Source organism: Parus major, chromosome 5, assembly GCF_001522545.3.
Source record: "Parus major isolate Abel chromosome 5, Parus_major1.1, whole genome shotgun sequence".
Lineage (NCBI taxonomy): Eukaryota > Metazoa > Chordata > Aves > Passeriformes > Paridae > Parus > Parus major.
The window spans coordinates 47629843-47656191 of NC_031774.1; the positions used below are offsets into that span (position 1 = coordinate 47629843).

The 26349-nt window shown below is 41.7% G+C and overlaps 1 protein-coding gene across 3 annotated transcripts in view; it reads right to left on the reverse strand.

Moving 5' to 3' along the window:
- The window catches only part of SYNE3 (spectrin repeat containing nuclear envelope family member 3), a 62333-nt gene that overhangs the window by 21838 nt on the left and 14146 nt on the right, over nt 1-26349 (reverse strand). For all 3 annotated transcript variants that reach the window (XM_019007017.2, XM_015630990.3, XM_015630989.2), the window contains exons 2-16: nt 20645-20802; nt 17481-17653; nt 16760-17069; nt 11640-11801; nt 10426-10770; nt 9140-9276; nt 7117-7264; nt 6195-6377; nt 5799-5942; nt 4875-5009; nt 3753-3914; nt 2868-3031; nt 1858-1981; nt 1528-1683; nt 730-879 (exon numbers count right to left, since the gene is read on the reverse strand). In XM_019007017.2, coding sequence (XP_018862562.1) covers nt 730-879; nt 1528-1683; nt 1858-1981; nt 2868-3031; nt 3753-3914; nt 4875-5009; nt 5799-5942; nt 6195-6377; nt 7117-7264; nt 9140-9276; nt 10426-10770; nt 11640-11801; nt 16760-17069; nt 17481-17653; nt 20645-20788 — 2637 coding nt within the window. In that variant the 5' untranslated portion in view covers nt 20789-20802. The remainder of the gene's footprint in view (nt 1-729; nt 880-1527; nt 1684-1857; nt 1982-2867; nt 3032-3752; nt 3915-4874; nt 5010-5798; nt 5943-6194; nt 6378-7116; nt 7265-9139; nt 9277-10425; nt 10771-11639; nt 11802-16759; nt 17070-17480; nt 17654-20644; nt 20803-26349) is intronic.

Sequence of the window (26349 nt, forward strand, 5' to 3'; positions counted from 1 at the left end):
TACAGAAAATACCAAATGCAAACCTATAAATTCTAATCCTTTTATTATGGTATCTTGAAGCTGCTCAGATAATGTGAGTAGTTAAGCTAGAAAAATATTAATCAATAATTATATATGTTTATGCTAAGAGCATGGGAATATCTTTAGCATGCCCTGGAATATCTTATATATGATGATGAATCCTGCCATCCTTAGCATGTCTTATATATAACAACTCAGTAACTTCTTTAATAATTTGGTTTTTGCATTAAAATGCCTCCTCTTTATCTCATTATAAATCATTAGGCTATAGAGAGTTTCAAAAGGGCCTAGGTCCTTCTGTGCACAGTTACTTTGAATCAGTTCAGTCAGGGGCTATTCTGTCTCACAGCAGGAGACACAAATAATGAATAGTGAATATATTCTTATTGCAGGAACTGTCAAAAACCAACTCCCTGGAGAAAGGGCAAAAAATAGAAATCCATGTGCCCAGAACCCGGCACATATCCAAAGTGTTCACACACACAAACACCTCTCAGTGCCCAGCTGCATTCCTCTTTGCCTTTTATTATTCTGGTCTGAAACTTCCATCTCAAGAAATATTTTGAGCGCAGCTTAGGAAGGGAAAAAGCACACAACTCTTAATTAAGCAGACACACGTGCATACTGTTGAAGTAAGACTAGCAATGTGAAACAACCTGAAAGAGCAATGGCAGAGCTCAGCAGCTTGGGCTGTGTGTTGTCACCTACCGGTGAACTCATGGACTCTCTCAGCTTAGATTTGTAGAGCATCCATCGGTAACGCAGGTCCTCCAGCTCCTCAGAATTTCCAAAGACAGGGTGAAGATGAAGGAGGTCCTCAAAGAGTTGCTGACCATGAGGCACACGAGACTGCAGCTCCTAAAAGCAAAGACAAGGGTCAGCAGCAATTCAGGATTCAGGAAGGCCTCACTTTTTAAATTTGCACTTGAAAAAACAGTGGTTATGCAACAGCACATTTGTTTTTGTTACTGCTTTTTGGGCCGGCAGTGATATTAAATTCACCTGCAGGACTCCTGTAGCCTTGAATATTTCTATGTTTAGTTTCTAACAATCCAACAAATCTAACAAATTGCCATGTCATTTGGCTATACTCATCAGGAAGAGTGAGACCAAATACTGATTTGGCACTGATTTTAATCACCCTCTTTGAACAACACCTTTGCCATACCACACTGGAAATGTCCAACCCAACAGCTAAATGCCAGGTGCTCCCTTCCTTTCTACTCTGGTTCTACTCTGGCAGAACTTTCTTAGTAGAAAGGATGAAATTGGTCCTGAATTCCTGATCTTCATCTACTCTAGAGTCTCATAAAGCAGAGAGCCTAGTGTTTGAATTTTTTGTTTATTTGTTCTTGAGGAGTTTCTGGGGTTTTTTGGGGAGTGGTGGGTTTTTGGTTGGTAGGTGGAGTGGTTTTGGGTTTTGTTGTTGTTGTTTGGGGTTTTTTTATTCTGAAAGAATTCACACTTATTGCAATATTTTTCTCCATTCACCCCCTGAAAACTCACCTCAAGTTTATGCTGGTGTGCCTTGATTTCCTCTGCAGAAGATGGAGTCCCAGCAAGAATTTTGGTCAGTTTGGTGTTTTCTCCTTGTAGCCACTCTTCAAAGTCATGTAGGAGCTTTAAGTGGCTGCTTGTACTTTGCCATTTTCCCATTTTCTCCTAGGATACAGAACAACAGGAAAAAAAAGCCCTTACTGTTATGTCAGACATTTCTTCTGAAGGCCCGATTGGGAAATCTTAACCTCCAATTTTGTAACCCACAATATCAGATGAAGGCAATGAAATTGTTCTTGTGAAGCTGATATGATGGCAAACACAGAGTCCTCATCTCACCTGCTTATGGTTGGGATCAACATCAAAAAGGTGGAAAGCAGGTCTAGACATCCATCTGCTGTCCACAAGTGCTCTTTTCTTCTTGTCAGCCACTGGTCTGTCTAACTGCCACTTTTTGAGGAGACTTGAAAACACAAAACCAGAGATATCAGTGCAGTGGACATTCACATTTTGACTGGGGCTACAGGAGACAGCTCTGGAGAAACAGCACTATTGTTATTATATCATTATTAATACTTATAACACTATTACTATTGAAGTTATTCCCAACTGGAGTGTCTCACAGCTGCAGCAGGACTCTAGTTCTAATATTTCCAAGTGTTTGTTTTCTTTTATTTAGGGGACCAAAAATATTACCTTAGCAACATAGTTTTCTTTCTGGTTACAGGAGGCAGTACAATCAAGCCTTCCTCGATTTTGTAATTTAATTTTTGTGCCTGTTCTGACAGTATGTATGAATACAATCATACATGCAGCACATCATTAAACATTAATAGAGATTGGCAAATATGAGCAGCATTTTGACACTACACAGTAGAGGCAAAATAAATTAAGATTTCATTTCCCAGCTAAAGAGAAAATTTTTAGCTCTGTTTATACTTCTGCAGGTTTGCAAAAGGCACGAATCTCATTGCAGATACACCTTCCTTGAAGGCATCTCCAAGGAGAACAGGAAGATAAGACAGGACAGCACAAGTCACCCAGTCTAAGCCAAATTTCCTCTGACACAGACTGGCAGTACAAGAGTGAGCCAGGTCATAAGACTCTGCCTACTCCGACATGAGGTAAAGGAAGATTCACAGACCTTGTGGTTCACAGAGTCTTAAAAATATTTTCTTAAAAGTAACAATTTTCAGTTTATAAACAATTAAATAAAATCCCATCTTGCTTCTAGTGCTGTGGTATGGCCATTCACAGCACAGAGCATAAAGCCTCAAGCATGTCTGTTTTTACTGCAGTAAAGAGAACCCCTTTGAAGGGACATAAGGAAGACCTACATGAGCACTTACCCAGTTGCCATCTCCTTCAGTGATTTCCATGACTCCTTCAGCTGATCCAACTCTGCCTGGATATGGGCAATCTCCTCTGGAGAAGAATTCTCCATGAGCAACTGGCCATGAGCTTCCACAAGGTGCAGCAGGATCTCCTTATCTGGAAATTCAGCTAGCAATCTCTGAAATGCAAAGCCCTGACAATTACTCCTAGGTATCCGGGGTAGAGCAGAGGTTATGTCAGACTGAAGACCATGTTCAGTTCAGGACTATGCTGCTTTTGTTGGCACTGGCTAGAACATAGCTAGCAGGAAAAAACATGCCATGGATGCTTCCAAAATGCCAACATAGGTCAAAGAGCTGATGGGAAAAGTTTGAGAGTGCAAGCTGTCAATGCCCCTCTTTCTGTAGCCTTCCCATGAAAGATTTTGGTCTCCCATATGAAGACAACAGCTGAAGTAACCTACTGGAGTGAATTCAGCATGCAAAGTACTGCTACCCAACGAAAAGCTGCAAGCTTTGAACAGCTGAGTTCAACAAGTAGAAGGCCAGCTAAAATGGCAGGAATGTATTGATGAGTACACACAGGCAAAGGCAGATGTTGTTCAGAGAGATCACCCTGACAGGAACAGACCACTTGTCCTTGGATAACACTTTATCCATCTCAACACTTTTTACTCATTTTCATTGCTCTTGTCTGTTACATGGCCCCACATCCCACAACACAGGGCAAAGCAGAGAGGCAACAGAAACCAACAGATATTGAAGGAGAAACACACATCATTACTCTCCAGGAAGTAAAGAAGTAAAAAACCAGGAAATCCTCACTAGAACCCCCCACTCTTAATGTCTGAATGCTGCAAGGTGAGTAATTAACATCTTAAACCAAGATGCTTTTCTCACCTCCAGGTCTTCCAGCCTGCCCTCGGTGTTCTGCTCTCCATCAGCATCCTGGCAGGACTCAATCTTCTCCCTGGTTACTGAGATCCACTGCTGGAGGTCAGACAGTTTGTCATTATATGCCCAATGCTTCTGAACGTGGTCTTCACTCTGCTGTATCATTGTCTACAAATGATAAAAATATGTCAGATAAAGACAGACAAAAAGCACTTTCTTTACTGGCTCTAACACTATGATGGGCACAGAACCTCATGGGCAAAAAGAAAAAAAGCAGCTATTAACAAGAGACAAAAAAAACCTGTCCTTTTAGCATCAGTGGTGTGGAAAACACCTCCAAGCTCCTGCAGGCCTGAATTCAACCACACGAGGGGGTATTAAGAACTAGAATAGCTCCTTTCCTTCTCAGCTGAAAGGGAATAAAGAATATACATGTCTGGGGGTTTTGTATCCCAGTCAATAGCAAATACATCTTGCACTCCCTCAATCAGAAATGACTGTACAGACTCACTTGGAAAATGTTCAGCTCAGTGATAAATGGGATGAGTGAGATTGAAACTAGAATTCCACAGTGCATGTTCAGGTAACACATGCAATTTTATAGTGAACTTCATAGCTAAGGTAACTTAGTGAGCTCTTCTTCTGAGATTGCTCTGGAGGTCATTTTATAGGTATGTTTGCAAGCTACAAAATGCCTCAGGATTTTATAAGTATTTATACAATTGCAGTACTTTTCTCTCATTAACTTTTAGGTAACAAAGCCATAAAACCCCCAAGCACTTTGATACAAACTCTCTCTCCCGTAATCTATGAAGTGCAAGCACCACCATGATAATATAACTATTGAGCTCTTTTGGTCAGAAACCTCAGGCTCACACCAGAAATAGTTTATATTGATATAAAATCTGTGTGAATGGCATCCTATCCCCAAGGTAAATCACATTAGAGATAATCAGAAAATACTGGAATAGCTATCAAAGTTGTAAGAATTCAGTGTCTTCTTCCCCTGAAAAGAAAATATCTGTCACTCAAAGCATGTAATGTCATATGGTCAAAGAATTTTTTAAAATATTTTTAAATAGAGGCAACTGACAACTCCCCAGGGAACTAAAAACTTCCATATGTTACCTCTAGTGATCTCTTCAGGGCCTGAGAGTCAGATGAGAGTTGGTTCATTTCATGCCTGTGTGTGGTATTTGACTGAACGAGCTTCTCTAATTCCTCCATGTGAATTGCAAGCTCAGCTAAGTCATCTTGGATCATCTGCAGAGGGAAAGACAGATTCTGTATGTGTAGTGTGCTAGGTATGGCATGGACTTTCATAAAACATACACCAAAGGCAGCTTCATTTGACAGTGTGAGGACAAAAAAAAACCAGCAACAACCACTGTCATTAAGAAAATGAATTGTTTCAATGCCTAGAAGTAAATTTTTCTGAAAAAATTAGCTGGATGTCCTTTACATATTACTGTGAGATAACAGGGAAGACAAGTTGCTGAGAAGTGCCAAAGGAGCCAGAGCATAACCAGCAAAGAGCTATGGTGATAACACCCCTGTGGTCACCAAGGATGAAGTGCCACAATACAGCTGAACTGTCCTAGCTCACCTTGGCAGAGTCACATCCCCTCTCCCTTCTCCTCCTGCTCTTCTCTCCCCTCTCCCAGGTATGTAATCCCACTGTATGCCTCAAACAGGCTCTACCACATGTTGGACCCTTTGCTGAACTAGTTCAAAACACTAACCAAAAAAATTATCTTTTTCTGATAGTTTTTTTTTTTTTTTTAATCTTGGACAGCTCTATCAGCCTGTGGAGAAAATCCAGCATGTGCCACAGCTAAGTGACAAGGTAAAGAGCAGAAAGAGGAGGATACAAAAGGAAGTGGACCACTGGAAACTCTTTTGAGGAAGTTAACCTGAACCAAATCTATCTTGTGCAGTTTCACTACCAGTGGCAAGTGTCAGGATACATTTTCTTTAGCAATTGAACTAGCCCAAGAAGGTGTACCACCAACAGCTTCCAGCTGCCTCCTCCTGTAATGTACTGTAATGTACCTGGAGTCTCTGGAGTTGTGTCTTTTTACCCAAGAGGTCAGGCCGTGGTTCCTTCTCCAGATCTAATTTGGCTTTGATGGCAGATAATTTCTTCTGCAGTGGTGCAAAACCAGCATCAAAGTTCTTGTGTTGCAATATCAAATTCTAGACGGAGAAATAAGAAAACAGGTCCAGCATTCAACTTATACCCCTTGGCATTATCTTTTGTCAATATTTGCTTCGTATTCAGAACAAACACTGAGCTAGGCTATGCAACAGACCACAAATTTATTTGAATATTTGATCAACCTAGGAAAAGGGATTAGTACTAAATTTATATGTATAAAACTGGCTTAGTAAAGACTTGATCTTTGTCTTTATCACAGGCAAAGACAGTAAATGGGTTTTGTAGTTCACCTGGAGTTTGCTCTTGCTTTGCAGCAGACTTTTGTGTAGAATTTCTCTCTCTTTTGAAGCTTCAGCTACTTCTTGAAGGAAAGATGCTGCTTTTTCCTCACCAAGGACATTGTTTAGCAAATCTTTCTTTAGCTGTAATGTCATCAACTTCTCCTTGAACTGGGAGCTTTCAGCTAGAGCAGCCTGAAGGAGAAAAGTTCTTCCAGTGAAATCATACCAAAAAAATAATCATATAACCATATTATTCTTACACAAGTCACACAACCAAAGCAGTGACAAAGTCAGGTAAATACAGTATGCTGGGCCAACAAGGGGTAACAGAAGGTACCTGGACAGTGCCCAGTTAAAAGAAAAATTTTCCTGATAATGTTAGAGGCACCAGGGCTGCATCCATTTTGTGAACATAAAGAGAGGTAAGCTGTACTATGGAAAGAGTTGTCTGTGCAGAGAAGAGGCCTAAAACACCAACAGGAAGGGCAGCTTGAATGCTCATCCTGAGGATAAATTCCATCCCTGTTCACAGACACATTTATTCAGGAGATCACAGGGATGACAAAGTAACAAACACACCTTGCTGGGCACACCACAAATCATGCATTTTAATTCCATGTCTTTATCACTGCATAATTCTTTGTTAACAGAGTCCACAAACTTCCCATCCAGGGAGATCTGGGCTAATGCTAAACAATATGATCATAATTGTTAAAGATATCTAGCACTTTATGCAGCCTACTCAGATGACAACTCCAATTAACCAAATGGAGGGCAGAAAATAAAACAACGTGCTACTGCTGGACCTAAGACCTCCATCCCAGTGTGGTTTTCCTGCCACACTGGCAGGACCTTCCAGCTGCTGCTGCCTGGCAGCTGTATGCAGGCTAGGTGAAACCCACATTTCTGAACTTAGCAACAGCTTTGCTACCTCGATGTGAGCCAGTTCTGGCTCTGGAGTCTCCAGGAGCATCTGGACTGATGGCTTCCACTGTTCAAAACTTTGCAGGGGATTTTGGATGAGTCTCCTCAGTTGGGTTTCTGTATCAGTGCTCATTTTAGAAGTCTTGCCTCTAACCCTGTAAGGATAAAGTGACAACCAAGAGAAGGATTATGAAGAAATCCAAACCCAAACATTCTATTCTTCAAGGCATGAATTAACACAATACTGGGGTGTAAACCATATACAACACAAAAGCCTCAGTCTGCTCTACTGCCTCAGCCTGGTGTTGCATACCAACAGCTGCTCTGTCAGTCAGAGACATCTGACAAAACTTTATTTAGATGCTGTAGGACACAGTTGTCCTTTGTGCAACTGTGTATCAAGAATTACTTTGCTTTTCTAGTAGCCAGCAGCCTCCCCTTGTACCTGATCTTTCTTGGCTGCTGTCACCAGTGGGATTTAACAAATCATTATCTCACTGACTGATGGAGGAACAAATCAAGAGTGTCTAGAACATAACTGCAGCTGTCTGCAAAAAATAAGGTTTTATTTCTTAAAAAAAATACATTAAAAAGTCTTTGATAGTAACACAAAAACTGAAAAATACATTTTTATATCAAATACAATTCTTTTTAATTTTGCAGAACCACTTGAATTTATATTAGTACACAGAGGTGATTCTGATAAAAGCTTTGTATTTATGTATATATATCCACATACATACACAGCTCTATTATTGGAAAAAAAACACATTAATCTGCAAACCTTCAATGAATATCCAGGCTTCTCTTAAAAAGGCTTATCCCAAACCCAGCCAAGCGACAAGGCCCAGCAGTGACACACCCCATGCAGCTGCCTCCTGTTTTTCTCAGACTCCCAGTTTGCAGAATCCTGCCTGATACGGCAAAATGCAGCCCAAGCTTTATGCTCACAGGGGAACAGTATCTTGCAAACTCACAAGACAGGCAGGTGAGAGCAATGCCAATCAGGATCAATCCTGCCTTTCTATAAAAACACAAACAATCTTACCTGTGTCACTGGGCCGTGACGGGGCTAAACAAAGGCAAGTTTGCAGAGGCCAAAAGCTCTGCAGACAGAAAGTTCTGACTTAACACGTCCTCTGCCATTTGCTGTGCTGCCCCTGCCAGGCTCAGTGGGAAGCTGCCAGACTTCCCAAAGAAGCTTTAGAGAGAAGCTGGCAAAGGAGCAGCTGCCATTTTCTACTCATAGGCAAGTCCCCTGCCTTCTTTGCTCCTCTTTCAACATTGTTTATTTGCTAGTTTTTAAACTGAAGTCCTTTCCCACAATGACTCTTCCAGCAGGACAGCATACTGTGCACAGAGGGAAATAAGCTGGGATAACAGGAAAAGAACTGACCTTCTTTTTTCCCTTAAAAAAATGATCCTTTCTTCTAGTTTGCAAAATTTGCTGCAGCTTCTTACTTCCTGATTCCAGGCAGCCTGGAAACGGAAACACTGAAGTCTGGGAGAGGCTAAACTTTCAGAGTTTCCAACCCAAGGCAAGTTGAAAACAGGAACATGCATATAAGCTGCCAGAAGAAGGGGAATAAACTCTGCCAAATAATTGCTAAGGCTGGTGAGTCACCGCAACGAACTCAGCAAGGGAGGGCCATAATTCTTCTGAACCGTTTACTACCACAGCTCCTGTCCTGATTTTCTAGTTGCTGGCATGAAAGGCAAGCAAAATACATAAATTATTATTATGAAATGCTAATTAGATCAAATTAGCTGCCAACAATCTAATTTTCTTCAAACCATACACAACATTAATGATGTAAGATCATTGCTTGAAAATGACCAGGAGCCTCCAGCTCCCAGCAAATAGATGAAATTACAGCTTTACTGAAACATGAAGGCAGATGTAATTAGCAAAAGCTTTTTTTCTACCCATCACCTACAACTGGATGGCATATCATTTTTTTCTTAGGCCCCTGACAATCTCTGAGAGAAGATTTCCCCCACCTGCCCACCATAATCAGACCTCCCAGTACCTTTGATACTGGTGTATTGCAGAGACAACACTCTCAGCATGTGGCTGCACATCTTGGGAAAACCGTAGCAGTTCTTTAAGCTGAGCCTTCAGCCTCTCAATCTTTGACTCTTCTGCAGCCAGAGCTGCTCTTGTTGCCTTAATTATAAAAATAATGAACAGAACACACCTTATGTAGTGTCTGGTATATGAAATGAAGAAGTAAGGCTTTATCTCAGGGTGTGCACAAATTCCCCTTCAGTGGCTTTTTTCCTGGTTATAAGGAATATGGTCTTTGCTAAGACAGAAAACATTCTCAGCAACAGGTTTTTTTTTTCCAGCAGGCTCTCTCTCCTTCCCTCACAGTGCCCAGCCTCTGCATCTGATCTGCAGGGTTCACTGTTTGATCAGAGTGAATCACAAACAGGCCTGGTTTCAGTTCACTGATTGAAGTATATAACATGAGCTGCATTTTTGGAGCAGTCTTAACAGCATCTGTTTCCCTGAACAGATCCTTCTCAGAGACTCACATATAGAGAATGTTAATTCCAGGGTGACTCAGGGAAACAAAAACAACTAAAACCCATGCAAATGTAGCTGGATTGAACCAGTCTAAATTTTTTGGATCCTTTTTGCATACACTTTTCCCAGTTAGTCCTGCATAGCTCTAGACATGCAAACAGCAATGAAAGGCATTTTGAGAACAGATAATAAATGCAAAACCAGCCCTCGAGAGGAAACGAGTAGTAAAGATTCTTATCTACTTAATGTGTGACAAATTTTTTGCACTTATTTCTGCAGCAGATTGGTTTTGGTGTAAGTACTGGATTGTTACAATCTTGGGACTTCTTAGTATTGATGATGTGTCTGCTAGGAAAGAGAGATACCCATCTTACAGAGATGAAGGATATGATAGAGCAATGGTCTTACCAAATACCTCAGAAATATGTGTAAATGCACTTGTGTCTGTGTATTTATATATACAGTGAGGCATTAATTTCCTGCTTCTTTTTAAGTGGAGCAAATTGTGTTGCTTGCTCTGTATTGTGCTTTTTGCATATGATCCCTTTGAACTCTAAGCACAAACTCCAGCACATCCTCCAACCCTGCTCCTTCTCTGCAGTATAAGATGAAGGCTGGGACAGAGGATTCCATTGTTGGCAGTCACATTTTCCTCAGTGTGTTTCACACACTCTCACACTCCTTCCTTATCATGTCTAACCAATGGGACAGGCATCTGTTGGATGGGACTCTGCACGCTCAGTCTACGGCTGCACTTGATCCTCCACACAAAGGATAACAACTTACATTGCATTTTCTCCACAGACCTACAAATTCATCTTCAGTCTTTTCCCCTTCCCCAGGGTCCAGGTCATTTTCTAGTCTCTGCAGATCTTTTCTCAGCTTCTGGATGTCTGCTTCTAATTGTCTGGCTTGGGACTCATAGGCACTTTCAGACTGTTGGATCTTGAGCACTCTCTCCTCCTCCTCACTACTCAGCAGTTTCAACTTCTCCAAGGCTTTTCTTAGCTCTTCAAGCTCATCCTTCAGTCTTGCAGATCCAAGTGGAGAGGTATTCTGAATCACCTCTGCACACTGATTTTCAAGGTGCTTCCATTTCTTTCCACCACTCCTAATGTCTTTGGCAATTTCCTGGAAAAAAAAAAAAAAAGTTTAATAAAGATTATCTGCAGGAATGGGAAGCTGGAGAAAAAGCTGCAATCAGTTGGAGAAAAGATCACCTCTCCTGGTTGTATGTATTTTGGTTTTCACTTCTTATTTCAAAATATGTCTTTTTCAAGTGACCAGAAGCCAGGGTTAGTCATCTGACTGCCTTCTGAGTAATACTAATTATCATTGATGCTGAAAATACTGGTTTTCATTAATGCTTATCACCTGAGATCCCTGACAAAGAGAACAGCAGCTGCAGGCACTAGACATATATTAATAGTTGGATCTCAGAGATTTTAAACTAAACATTAAAAACATTGGCAGCAAAACAAAGGATATTGTTCTCAAAACTGGTATTTTCATCACCAGCTCTAAACTCTCAAAAACTGTGAACCTTCAGGGTCTATCTGGATCATGTTTACCAAATATGATTTATTCAAACATGATTCTCAAAGAATCACATAACCATTGGAGATCAGGCTTTAAGAAAAACCAACCAGACCAGTCTGTGACTCATACTGGAAGAGCCATACATACAAACAGTTTCAGGACCTCATCTGCCCTAGACCATGCTAAAATCACCATCTATTTTGTACGTTTTTTTATATTATATTATTTATATTTATTTATATATATTTATAATATTTGATATATTAAATATTTAATATATTTAATATATTTAAATAATCAATATCTTTAATATAATATTTATAATATTTATAATATTTTATATAGTACGTTCTGTTTTTATATTCTTTTCTCAAGGACACCCTGGTATAGTTTGAGCAACACATGTGGGCATGAAAAACACACAATCCTAACTCCTTGTTAGAGCTATATTGTTCAAGGACCTTCAGTGTCTTTAGCTTGTCCTCTGATGAAGACTTGGTTGCTTCTCCAATGCAGCAGTTTAATCTCTCTGTGACACCATTCAGCCACGACTGAAACTGGTTGACATTGGCGCTGTACTGCTCATGTTCCTTGGTTATCATTTCAAGAAGTTTCACTCTGTTCTGTAAAAAGAGACATCAGAAGTGGTGAGGACTGTGCTTATCTGGCTGTTTTCCCTTTACATTGTAACTCAGAATTTATAAACAAGATTCCCTTTTCAGGAGCCCAAATAACACTTGGCCTCCACAGGAATTCAAAGTTTACCTTGAGAAACAAAACACAAAAGTACACAAAGGGTTGTTCCGGTCTGGATTTTGCTGCAGGCTCTCAATGTCTAAGTCTCCAGGAAGACAAACTGCAAGGCCCTGTTAGGTGAATTTCTGGCTTTCCAAACCTTCCTACTCTCTTTCTTAGAAAAAGAACAGACAGAAGTTTGTTTCTGGTTTTCACTTTGAGAGACAAGCAGTTATGTTCCTCTTGTGGGTTAAAAATAAGGACGGGCACATCTTCCTTATCTCTCAAAATGAAAATAAAAGACAATGCACTAAAGGCATGAGAATTGTTTTAAATTGTTCATTATTTAAACAGACTTCATGGAAAATGACCATCACCTTCAACTGTGTAGCCCAGGCCCTTTTATACTTAGCAGGTCACAAACTATTCTGTGGTGGTATCACAGACTGGAAGCAAATTCAAGCCAATGGAAAGCAGGCTTCCTTTTTCAATTTACTGCCTGTGCACCCTATAACCAACAATCCTGAATTTACAAGGGCCTGCACATCATGAGTTGCTGCCTGCTGATCCAGTCTGGCATTCCTTACAAGTCAGAGTTACATTTGCTCAGACTAGCCTTGCTTGCCAGCCCAAGTTCAGGCCTTTTTGATTTTGACACAAATCACCTGCTCTGTTGTTTCACTCATACATTATTCAATATAAGTGTTGTTTTCTGCAAAACCAGACTGATTTTTTCTTGCCCTTCTCCAGTTGGCATGGAGAGGTGCCAATTGAGATGCACTGTGGTTACATTAGATTAAAAAATATAAAATCATTCCTTGTGCAATCCATTTAGTGCTTGAAAGCACCCTTTGCTCTCACAGACAGTGGGCCACGTTTCATTTTGTGTAACACAGGACACATCAGTGGCCTCTGAGCAGCTGCCCTCCACGGCAAGTGGAGTGACAGCTGCAATGGTGGGTAGAGCTGAAGAGTCCCCTTTGCACTTCCTTTGTCCCTGTCAGGCCCTGGACAGGCCCCCATGCCTGCCAACCTGCCTGAGGTGACAGTGAGCCATCCCCATCCTGTCAGCCTGCTCCCCAGCCAGGCCAACAGGATCCCTGTGCTGGGGCTGGCAGGGACTTTGCCCTTCACCTTTGGGACAGGGAATGCCCATGGTGCACCTCAAAGCCACCACCCTGTGAGTGGAACACCATCAGTCTGTTTTCACACTGCCACCTCAGTCTCTGCTGACTTGCAAATCCAGAGTGACTCCCCTCAACTTAGCTGACTTGCTGTGGGACAGAAGGGGGACAGCTAAGGGACAGTTGCTTCCCATGGAGGATGAAATGCTGCCCATTTATTAGAGCATAACCTTTCACAGCACCAGCCATACACAGGATTGGATGAAACCAAAAGGTAGAATTATGACTGCAGACTTCTGTGGCCAAGATGTATCCAGCAGAACACCTCACTTGCTATGTCCACGTGTGTCAATTCTCAGATCTGCAGAGGTTAAACAATTCATGCTTCCACCTCAGCTTAAGGAACTGAAGAAGACACTCTTACAGCAGTGTAAAAGGGCCACACATCAAAGTGAACCAAGTCAGGCCAAGCTTATGGACTCCAGGGAATTAGATTAATTTGTTTTACTGGCAGAAGCTCTAAAAGCCATAAATCAGAGTAACAAAGCAGAGATGTTATTAAGCTCAAAAAACTTAGGCTGATATACAAGGGATTCAAAAGGAAGTCAAAACAACTTACCCTTAGCCAGCTAAAAAAAAAAAGGATTAAGCAGTTTGGCCGCTCTACTGCCCTGTGAGGTCAAGAAATAGATGCCATGGATCTGGACAGACTGTGCCAGCTGTCAGACAAAAGTCTTACAAAGGGATGGCTGAGCCCTCCCCACATGAGAGGTTAAGAAGGAAAACTTTCCAAAAATGAAAAATAAGGTATCACTTGCTCCTGTTAGGTTAGATGTTTGGAAAGCAGCACAGTGTGAAATTCAACATCCAGGTTCACTTGGCTAATGTGAGGAGACATGAAGCAAGGACATAGCTCTGCAAAGGATAAGAGCACAGACAGGAAGAGAACAGGTTTGCCATGGGCTGCAGAGAAAGGGATGTGTCTGGGCAGAATGTGTCCAGCCCTGGCTACTCAAGGAAGGTGGGCAGAGGCTTAGGAAGCCTTCTCCCCTAAGCTCCCTTCAAAGTCAGTGAAAGCAAATGAGCCTCTTCTGAAAGGCAGTCTAGAGCACATAAAGGAAGTTCCTACTTTAAATTCCTCTGTAGAATCTCAAGGACAGTACAGAAAGCTCCTGTATCCCTTTGTGGTGCTTTTAGTCTTACCCTTGGGGTACCTTAGCAAACCATTGTAAGTATCTAGGTTTCAGTTAACAGAGACAACATGGACTGAAATGAATTTGATGTGCTCAGAAGTATTTAATATATTTCCTAAATATCAAAATCCTGTATATCATGTATATCTTCAATCCTCATTTATGCTAAAACAAACAACCATTTACCTCTGCGTATTTTTAATTTCCTGGGCAAGGCAAAGCATGTAGGAAATGGCTGCCACATCTAAAAATATTCCTGTCGACATAATTAAATGATATGCTTTTAAAATTTGGGAATGTTAAAGACACATGCTAGCACTAAGAAAAAAAAAAGCCTTCCCACCATTTGCTCATAGCAGAGAAGCAATATCACAGGCAAACCATTTAAGAAACACTGTCCAAGAGCCTGCCTTCTGATAGAGCTGGACAACTGCACAAGGTCTAAAAATGCTCTTCAAACACCAGTGTAATCTACGAACACCAGCCAGCCTCCTCTGCTCAGGCATTCAGCTGGCATCTGCAAGTCACATTTAGTCTGGCCTCTCATCATGTGAGGGGCCAGAGCAATCCCCTTACAACTCCTGTGTCTCTTTCATTCCTCCTTCCTGCTGGAAGAGGTGGCAGGGCTTCTCTAACAAGAGTTATACTTTCCGACGCAATTCCCAAGGTGCCTGTAACCTTGGCATTAGATTATAAACTCCTCGTTTATTTCAGTTGCAAAATCCAAGGCTTTCCAACTCCCTTCTTTGCTCCATACCTCCTGAAAGAGGGATTTCTTAGCTGGATTCTCTCACTCCATCCTTCTATGAAATGTAGTATTTATAACCAATGCCAAAGAAAAGCTTTTTCTAGTGTCTCAGTTGGCTGGAAACATAAAGACATATTTTGTCTAACTAATATGAGCCACTTCCTGATCTCATTTACACCAGCACATATCCAAGTCGGTTAGAGAAATCACACTATGTAATACCAGTCTCAGAGAGGTCACATTCTGGCTTTGAGTATTCAAATTACTTGTTTGAAAGAACAGCTTTATTAAAATAACTAATGACTGTCTCTGGCTTCAAAACCAAAGAAAATTTTGGTGAGGCAGGAATGAATGGTAATTTTAAATGGCAATCTAGATAGACAACACCTGAATTCCCAGGAACCTTCTTATTTGTATATCTAGATGCCTTGTAATCAAGCTATCAACCTTTAAAAATAAATAATCAGTGTTCTGGCCCAAGTCTGCTGGTGGCTTCTCTGGGGCATCTGCAGCTACAGAATTTCCAAATATACTCTACATTTTGGAGAGACATCAGCAGTAATTGCATATTTATGGCTAGAAAAGTATCTGAACTACATGCTCACAAAAGATGCCAGCTTAGGGGGTTTTCTGTCCCTTTTGGGGCTTGGGGTATTTCATTTCAAAAGAGAAAATATGGAGCAAGCAGGGAAATGGAGCAAGCATCCCAATGCTGTTGTTCTTTAAGTGTGATCTGAAGTTAACTTTGTACAACGGGAGGAAAAGCACCCGTCACTGTCAGACTCCAGTTCTGGAGGTTGGACTGGTGTGGGAATTAACAGAAGGCACCATTATAACAGAGGCAGACAGCAGAATCAATGTAATGAAAATAAATTCTATTTGCACCAGGTAATTCTAGCCTATGAAATTCCTGAAAGTCACTATGAGCAAAAACTAGGTTTTAATTTCTATATGTTTGGTATAGATGTGTCTCTCTATATTTTAACATATCCCTTTGAGTTTTTCTATTGATTTGGTTAGTAAGAAATTGAATTCTTCTGTCCATCCACAGATGTCTGCCCCTTGGCCATACCACATAGTCTAATCCTGTCTTTATTTGAGTTTTAGAAGTGGAAAGTACAAACATTTTCTGAAATCTTTACTCAGAAATAGGGTGAAAGGAGATCACTGGCACTGAAAGATGAAGCAGGATGTCTTACACCAGCCTACCTAACAACTGTTCAAGCTGGAACATTAGTATTGGGCAAGAATTAGTATCTGTGTGCATGAGAATCTTTCAGATAGTGGAACTGGCCACTGAGCAAAGTGTTGGGCCAGAGCTGACTACCACCACCGTGTTTCCCAGGTCTGCAGGCAGGGAGGGAGCTCTGGGTCTCAACTAATGCTAGTGTCCATGTCATATTCCCTGGCTCCTGGAATGGGTACTCTGCCTCTGGTTATACATGAACCACTAATGTGCTGAAAGATGAGGAACAATTCAAACCTTATACAGGGATGACCTAAAGCAATATCCACTAGGTCACAGCAAGCAGCCTGCAGTTACTTTACAGCAACACACTATAAAGCACCCTGTAAGAGCTTCCCAATTAACATCACCCCAGGACAACAGCTCATCTTGGGACTTGACAATTGTTTCAAACAGTCCACTGACTGAAAGAACGGGGCTCCCCAGCTCTGCTTCCTTTGGCAGTCCTACCAGCTGAGCCCCATCATTCAAGAAGCAAGTAGCTAACAGCACAGATTGGAGGAATTTGAACACATCCCACTCTTTGTAAGTGTACCTGAGCTTCTTGTTTGATTCCTTCATATTCCACCCTCATTTTCTTCTGAGCATCCTCATCAACGCTGGGGTCACCTATCCTGCTGAACAATGAAGTGGCTTCCTCCAGCAGCCTTTCCAGCAGGACTGACTGATTTAGGACATCATTCTGCAAAACCTGAGCGTGGCTCAGCTGCCACTGCTTCTCCTTTAAGCCAAGCTGCAACTCAATGTCAGGCTCCAAGGTCACCCTCATGTTGTGAATCCATGTGTAAAACTCGTCTTGGGCTTTCAGGTACTCGCTCCAGTGCAGCCAGACCCACTCAATGCGGCTGGTGGGGAGAGCAAGAGAGAGGAGTTAGATGAAATGATGATGGCAGCAGTGGAGACCAACAATCTCAATAGGCCTTAAAGCAGTGCACAAGGTTCCCAGCAATTTTAACTTGCTCTGACTTCACAGGGCTTGGATTAACTTCCCAGGTCCTCTCTGCTTTGGGGAGGAAATATTCTGTAAAAGGTGCCTGTGCCTGACCAAACTCATTCCATGAGGGGGGTGGGTGTGAAGACAGAGCACTGAGGTCTCACTGATCCTCTCTCCCCGCAGTCCCCAAAATGCTCATGGGACTGGGACTAGCAGGGAATTGCTATCTACAATACAGGCAGCAGAGAGAAGCAGGAAGCACTTTATGAAAGCACTGGAGGAAACAGCTGCCTCAACACACCCAGGAGTATGTTTGTCTTACCTGTGACAATGAGTAATGTATATGGCTGTCTCTTCCCACAGGGCTTTAATGTCTTTTAGTTTGGAGAGTACCTCATGCTTCTTATCCTCACTGATGCTGCGAAGAGCAGCATCTGCCTTCACAAGAATCAAGTCCATTTTCAAGCTGCCTTCTGGTTCCAGTGCACGTATTTTCTATGAGAAAAAAAAAAAAAAAATACTGAAAGCATGGGAAGAAAACAAGCATAATTGATGAAATGTAAACTTTGTTTTTACCTAGGAATCATGAATTCATAGAATCATTTAGGTTGGAAAAGACCCTCATGATCAGAGGGTCCAGTTGTTAACATGACACTACCATGGGATGGAAATGTTTATATACAACACAGACAATTAACCCTTCCCACCTAAGTGCTGCAGTTTCTCCTCGAAGGAAAATATGAATGTTTTTTCAGACATATTTATTCTTAAACATCCTAAAGGACTGAATTTAATTGAAAACCACACAGCAGTTGAAAAACATTTTAGTTAGCTACAAAAAACCAGACCATCCTCTATGAAATGCCTGTGGCTGTGTTTCCATTGCTGTTATAAGGTTACAGCACTGTGTTGCCAGCTGCTCTCCCCCACCTGCCAAAGCACAGAGACAACCTCCACAGGCTAAACTGCAACCTCTCAATTTTAAGCTATATTATAAGAAATCATGAAGCATATTAAAAAAGCTTCCTAGTGCAAATAAAAGCTGGCTTAGAAAAGAAGCCAAGAGAAATTAACTAGTGGAATTTTCTGCCTGCTACCAAATTTTACTTCAACCCTAAATTGCTAAGTTATAAATTGGTGAAAATGTGTGTCTAAAGCAAATAGGAATGCCAGGAACTGAAAGTGGAGTCATCTAATTTTAAGTGTCCAAAGATGGAAAAATCAGCACAAGTTCTGTACAATTTAAGAGATTAATTATCCACCAATTCGGATGTCAGCTTTCAACATTTCTCTATTCAACATTTCTCTATCCAAACTTCTGACACTATCAAATTAGCTTTTCTTGCTGCTCTTCCATAAACTTCTGGCAAACTGCAGCCTTTCTAATTTGAAGAATAAGGCTTCTATAATGAAAGATTTTCAAAATCAGTGATTACTTTTGGTCAAATTAGGCCTATGTGATTTGATCATGTCAGTTGTTGCAAAGGTGAGACAAGGGAAAGGCCTTTGGATCTCCAGTCACACATTCTGGGAAAAGCAAAGCCTGTTCTTTTGGCATGTAGGCAGCACACCTGCATGTGATGTATAAACAGTTGTTTGGAAAAGGTATTTACTAAGAAAGGTGTGATTAACAGAATCCAGGGACACAGGGCAAAGGGCAGGTCAAAACAAGAAAATACAAGCCCAGCTATCATCCAACAGGTACAGTGTAAGAGTAAAGCTGCATTCTAAGCCTGATATTTTTCCAGCAACTAGAAGCAAACAACAGCTGGAGAGAAAGCAGTGGCTGTACAATGATTTTTCTTTTTCAAATCTGTTTTTTTACATGGTTTGTCTCATTGGCTGACATTTTCATTAACAAATTAACAGAAAATAAACCACAGGAAGGAAGCATGAAAAAAACTGGCAAGCCAGGTGCAAGAAAGGAACTGAAAACTGATCACTGGATTTTAAAACAGCCAATAGGTAAAGCAGTGAACACATCATGAGGACATCTGAGCTGGAGACAGAAGCCAGGCCCAGAAAGAAGGCAGGATGAAGGAGCAGGAGTTAAGGTACACACAGGAAGAAAGAACTTGTTAATCTTTAGAATGATGAATCTCCAAAGTCTGAGTTGAAAGAATCTCTTAACATGACTTTTTGCATGTTACAGACCTCCTCTAAAGCCCACAGAAGTAAACAGGTTTCATCAGTTCAGGCCATATCACATCATCATAAATCTCTGGACCTTACAACTTGTTATCTCTGCCATGAATGTTCCCCCTTTGCCAGACTACCACTCTTTTACTTGAGTTCCTGTGTCTCTTGAGTGTTTCTTGAGACTGTACACATCATAGTTTCCCAGACAAAAGGGTGCAAATAATTTAAAACCAGAAAAACAAAATTATAGACCAAGATAAAATGCTTCAGATTTTTATGACTGACATGCAAGTCTAGCCACCATCCATCACTCCATGAACAGTCTCTATATTATGCCAGAGGCAGGATCCATCCTCCAATAAACCACAGTGAAGGAAAAAGGCTGAAGACATCACTGTAAACCACCTCATCATCTATCCTGTAAGCCTGCAACTTTTTTTGTTAAACTTCACAAGAGGCAGGCCAAATATAAGTAAACACACAACAGAGAGGCTTTGGGGGTAAATAACATGGAAAGACCTTGCCATTTAAATTAAAGAACAAATTACTTGGAATTAAAGGTAATAAAAATATAAAAATAGTTTCAGTGTTAGTCATAGAAATATCACCACTCCCTCCAATCATGAATGGTACAAATGGGACAAACAGGAGTGTTTCCTTCTCTGAGATTACAAGACCTAGATAACATCTAATGAAACTGAAGTTAATGGATGTGGAATCACTGTAAGAGAGCAGGAACAATCTGCAGCAGGATCTCTGTGAGAAGAGTTATACAACAGATTAAGTAAAACCAGGAAAAATGAGAACCTTTACCTTTTCATTAAACAGATCATAAAGGGGATCTGTAAACCCTGTTATCATCAGGGCTGTGGAAAAGGACAAAGGAATTACTCTGAAACAGCCCATTAGCAGGACACTGGAATCTTTTTCTATCAGTGCCAGAGTCCTGGAGGGGATGGAACACTAACGTGATCTGATTCTCTTATACTATATGCTGGTCGTCTGCAAATTACTATGGTAATTGCAAGCAGCAACCAAATTGTTCCAGGCTTGAGGTGAGTATAAATATTTTAACCTGCCAAACCTGCTGCTAGTGTTCCAAATCAATCTGAAAAGTTTGGAGCCTGTGATAACAAATTGCCACCCTCTTTTTCTATGTGCATAAACAATTGCAAACAGAAAATTTAAAAATAATATTGATGTGAACCCATCCACACAGGCCCAATGCTCCAACAAGCAGGGGCAGCTGACAATTTCCTAATGGAGAACTCCTGAGCTCACAGCAATAACTGCTGTAACAAGGGCAGCAGTGAGAGCCCCCTCGGAATTCCATCGCTCTTCCCTTACCTCAGTCTCTCTCAGTCTGGCTTCTAGGGCAGATCGAGGTCCTTTGGTGTTGTCATTGATCCTCAGCCTCTCTTGGATGGCCTTCATCCAAGCTTCTGCATTCTCCACGCTACTGTCAAATTCATCCTGTAGCTGCTGAGTCATCGCATTTGAGGGAGCTGAAAGGATAGGAAACAGGGAGGTAAGCAGGTTTTGGGTAAGACCTGAACAGGAATGAAAGGCAATCCAAAGGAGCAAGGGAGAAAAGCTGCTGATGATGTGGCTTTCATTTTGAACAGTAATACCAAAACCTGCAGCAGTATAGCTGTTCAGTTGAGCACAGAGAACATATTCACACTGCTGCTTTCCCAAATGAAAATATACCAGGAAACAAAAAGAAGGTGGAGAACTGTGGGAGGCTCCATTACAGTAAACAGACTTAATTCAAAGCTTCTAAATGAGATTAATTGGGTGTTTGTGGTGTATTCCAGATTAGCTACACCAAACAAAAACACTTTCTGTTTCTTCCCGGAGTCATGTCAGTGTAAAGCTCTCCCAATGCCCTTCTGGGCTCATGTACTGAGCCCTGACACCAAACGAAGTACTTTGGCACACACTTAAGTTAGAGGTGTATAAACTGCTGTTGTAGAGGTGTTAAAGCTGCTGAGAGCAGGATCAGACGCTCAGACACTCAGCTAACTTCTGCTGAGACCATGCAGAGGTTACCAGAATGCACATGCAGTGAGTCTGCAATACACAGACAACAGGAATTGGCCAGCAACTTCCAAGACAAGCCACAAACAAGCCTTCACAGGGGATTATCAACACTGGTAGATGTCATCTTTTGCCATCCCTTTTACTCCATACCAAGCTCCAAGCTTTTAATTTTCCTCTCCCCCTCTCCTGTTGCCCATTCCCAATCAGCAGGAACATATGGTGCTTGTTTGCTCTGTTGATGTCTCTGTCCAGAGCACAAGCTCCCCACTGCCCAGACAGCCTCCTTTGTGGCTGTACAATAGAGCAGAGCCATCCCAGGCTCACCCCTAGGACTGCTGGACTAAACTTGACTAATAAGGATGAGCCATAACAAAGCACCCTGTAGGTCAGCTCCACCAAAGTGAACAGAACGAGAGCCACTGACATTCAGTGGGTTTGGATCACATCCTACAACTACTGCCAGCCAAGCAGCCCGTGTTTTGTGGAAAGTAAAATACTCTTCCCCTTTGTTATTCATCACTGAAAGGTTTTTTCAGCACAAAGTTTAAGACTTAATTAACCCAGGTTTGTTGTGCAGAATTCAGCTCCACAGAGCCCCTCAGTTTCCATGAAATGATTCATGTGGAAGAAAGTGCTCAGCGTGAGAGGCAGTGCATAGGCCCTGGTGAGGCTGGACCAATGGTGCCTTGCAAGCACCACAGCTCTCAGCAGCTCAGTCTTTACAAGGGGAGCCATCCTTCTGCTCACAAGCAGAAAGCTCCCCACCATACTGCCAGTGTTCCTTTTCACCACGTAAAAGGATTCATGCAATATCAGAGGTCCTTCCCTGCAGCTCCCAGTGAGTTTTCTTCAACATTAGACCAGAGGAAACTAAATGTCAGCATTCACAACAGGCTGAATTGTTGCTTCCCAGCTGTCAGCAGGCTTTATACTCAACAGGTGCCAGAACAGAATAAAGAACTGCACCTGGAGAGCAGCTACTGCACTATCTTGGGGACAGCTGGAGCAGAGGATGGGATCAGGTCTCCCTGTGCAGACCAGCAGAGCTGCATTTGCATGAAAGAGGGAGTTCCTCCCTAAGTGAGACCTGTCAGACAGGACAGAACCTAAGGCTGGAGCTCTCAGAACTTGAGAGTAGCTTTAAAAAGAGTGACCTCACCTTGAAAAGTTTTAAAAAAATAAAACCGGATGTACTGGATTTAGCAAGGGTGGTGTAGCATGGGGCAGCTATTCCCTCCCTCTCTCAAATATAAAAAATATGACAGGATATATAATTAAAGCTAAAATCATTGACTTACATCACAAGAGTCCTAAAGAAGAAACCAGCTAATGGAGTAATGTTATTCTCAGTGAATTGCTAGATAGCTACATCCTTCTCCAACTATAACTGGTTCAGAACTGACATTTCTGAACTACAATAACCCAGTTCTTGGAAAGGAGCAGAAATCTCATTACAGCTGAAAAACCAACTCATTTTCACATTAACATTTCTCACTATATCTGGCAGTTGTAGAGGGACTATCCCCTGAAACTCCCCTTGTTACATGCATACACACATTTCTAAGCAGTTTCTGAATACTCAAGTATGAGCTGTGATCATTCCAAGTTATGCCATTGTGAAACAAAAACTCACAGTGCATTTGCTGGATAGACCCTGACAAGAAGTGGTATTAATTTCCTAGTAGAGGTTTCTATTCCTGGAAACATCCATATCATATTTAAAATTGGCTTCAGTACTCCAGTCATGGAGTAGCCAACACAGAACATGATGTTATACTAGTCCTATTTTTTACAAAAAGTTGAGGGCAATCTAACATGGTTAAGCAGTGGAAAACCTACAGTCCTCCAACAGGAAGAAAACCCCCCTCACACTCTGCCCTCATGCTGCTGCTGTCTGAGCACAAGGAATTTCTGCCAAAACCTCACAGTAACAACCCCCCCAACCCACACACAGTCAGTCCACGTAAGCAGTCAACACAGGAAACCACAAAAAAAGTTATTTCAATATTAAGATCACCAGCTTGCAAAGGAAGAGAAACACTTTGCTACTCTAACTAAAGGCATAAAACATCACTGACTGATTTTGACCAAGCAATTCCTGTATCTAGTACCACAAAGATGATTACATTTAGCACGGACTCAATGCCCAGGTGGATTTCATAGTAGTTACAACCTTCAATATCTGACATGGATTTGGGCTGCCTTTTGAGACCTCCTGTCCTCCCTCCATGCAGGGCAGCCAGATGCTGGCTGAAGCAATCAGCTACAGCACCAGACTTTTGTTCTGGAACCCTTCCCAAGCACTAACAGCATGATTTATACCTGCAAGGTAAAAGTATGATTTCTGACTTACTGTCTGCTTGGGAGGAAGAACAACTGCTGTCTATTTGAGATATGGCAAGATCTGTAACTCCTTTGCAAATTCTTCTAAAGCTGGGACTAATGATTAGTGGATGAAAGTTCAACAGCATTCACCCCATTTCTGTTGCATCACTGGAACTAAAAGATTGAGCAATGCCTCTGGATGTGAAATTGTGCAATGCTTCTGGACCCTGATGAGTACAAAAAGGACAAAGGAGACACAGTGGTTCCTGGAACAGACCTAAGCTGTAGAGCTGTGCAAAGCCATCATTCACACACACCTGTACAGCAGTGCAACAGCCCCTATCCCAGGCTCGGTCTCTGGGACCCACTGTCATGGAATGTCTTCCCTTAATCACCAGTGAGATCCTCTCAGACATCTGTAAAAAATTGTTTTTCTCACAGTTATTTTCAAATGCATCCAGCTGTTCAAAACTGCTTTCCATTTAATGACTTGAGTCAGTGTCTTAATTCATACTGTGGAAAGCGCATTCACATTGTAGAAATCACCTGGCATCTCTATACATGTTACTAAATGAGGGCAATAACTATGCATAAGAAATTCTGGCACAGATAATGAGATGCTGAGCAAAATCAAGTTTTATTTGTCCAGATGCAGTAACAGCTTCTTGGTAGAGGTAACAAAGAAGCGTATTTCAGGCTGCTAAACAGAACTGACTCAGGAGAAGCTCCTGCAGTATATCCACAGGTTACAAAAAACACATTTTAGGAACAGGAAAATGTAAGACAGATTACCTGCAGAAACCTGTAGCTGAATTTCTCCCACAACACAACTCTTCCTACCTCCTCTGAATCTCCCTCCATGACCCCCAGAACACGGCTTGGCAGTGTCTGGGGTAGGCACACATGTTTCAGTGCCACAGTGGGATAATGCCTCAGCTCCTGCCCAGCTCTGCCAGACCGCTGCACACCCACAGCACTGGTTTGCACTGGTTTGTATGAGGCTCAGTCACATGCAGGGGATATCTGCACCTTTGGGAGAGGGAAAGGAGAACACCTGACACAGCACACACTTGTCTCAAGTCACCATCACTCTTCTCCTGCTCTCTTGTCCAAGCACAAAACCATTCAGCAAGGAGGGAAGTCAGAGTACTGCAGCCTACCACCTCTTCCCAAAATCCTGGAGAAGGGGCAGCTGGAAGGGTTCTGGGGGGCACACACGCTGTATCCCAGCTCACCCACAGGCTGAATACCCCACGATTTAATGAGATCCAAAGCGACAGCAAGCTGGGTTTCGCTTTTGAAATCTGCTGCAATTGGGTTGGGCTGAAGAGATGCAGAGGCAGCTTTGTTTCAGCTGTGGTCTTGGAGCCATCTTCATATAAATGAATTATCTCTGCTCTGCATTATAGCTCTGGGAGCCATGGACATGTCTGGGTTTCCCCTGCAGACTCTGACACAGGCAGAGATCACCCCTCGTGTGACCCACGTGGCACTCACTGCCCCAAATTTCTCTGAGCAGTTCTTCCCTGAGTACAGGCACTGCAGGAGCCATGCTCGTGCATCTAATAACTCTTCTGGGACATTGCAAGGTTTACTTATTTGATATTTGTAATACACTACTGAGAGCTTTTAAAATTATTTTGCAAGTGCAGTTTCTTTTTCTAAGGATTATCCTATTATTTTGAAATGTTTACAATGTACTATTTTCTTTCTGCCAGTCATACAGGGGTTCAAGGTTTTGGTTCGTGTTTGTTATTTTTTAAAAATTTAAATCTCTTAAAACAGTTCTTACAACCACTCCCATTTTATACTTTCTTTTAAACCCTACATTTATAGAACACAGGCTTTTGAATGGTTTCAATATGTCTTGGATTCTTATGTTCACATACTACTTGACTAGTTTCCAGAACACAGTTCTTACAAAAATAGAAGTACAAAAATGCTCCAGGAAAATTCAAACCACTCACCATTAGGGAGACTATTTTCAAATTACTGAAATACTTCAAACTCTTCATAACCCTTTTCATTTGGTTCTGGGATTGAATGTGAAAAAAAAAAAAAAAAAAAAAGAAAAAAGCTCACTGAACTGTATCAAATTTTAGACAAATGTATGAGTGTGGAAGCAATTTTGGTTCTGGGAATTGTATCGGGGATAATTTAGTAACTTTTCAGCTTCCCTAAATACTATAAAGAGAGCCCTGAAGAGGCACAGAGCTGGGAGTTCTGTCTGTCAGCTTTAGATTGGAGCAGAGGTCAGGAGTTGGCACAGACCACAGAGCTCTGACCCTTGCCTTTCTAAAGCTGAATAATCTTGGTCTCCTCCAGGAGGAGCTACAGTGAATTTTGAATGCAGCCAGCCTTACCAGCCTTCCTGAAAGCCTCCAGGACAGCACTGCACCCATGCAGAGCCCAGTTAAACTGCCCGAGTAGGAGCAGAAGCTCTCAAGGTTTCAAATAGAAGGTGTAGATATTTCCATGGGCTCAAAACACAATCCTATCACCTTGGCCATCTTCCAACACAGCCCTCTCCTGTGTCATTGGCAGTGAATGTTTATGACAGTCAGCAATTGTTTGTCCTAATTAACAAGCTAGACTATGAATAGGGTTTTTTGGAATAAACACATCCATATCCTCATTACAAGTGTCCCCTTCAACCAAGGAATGCAACATTCTGAGTACATACA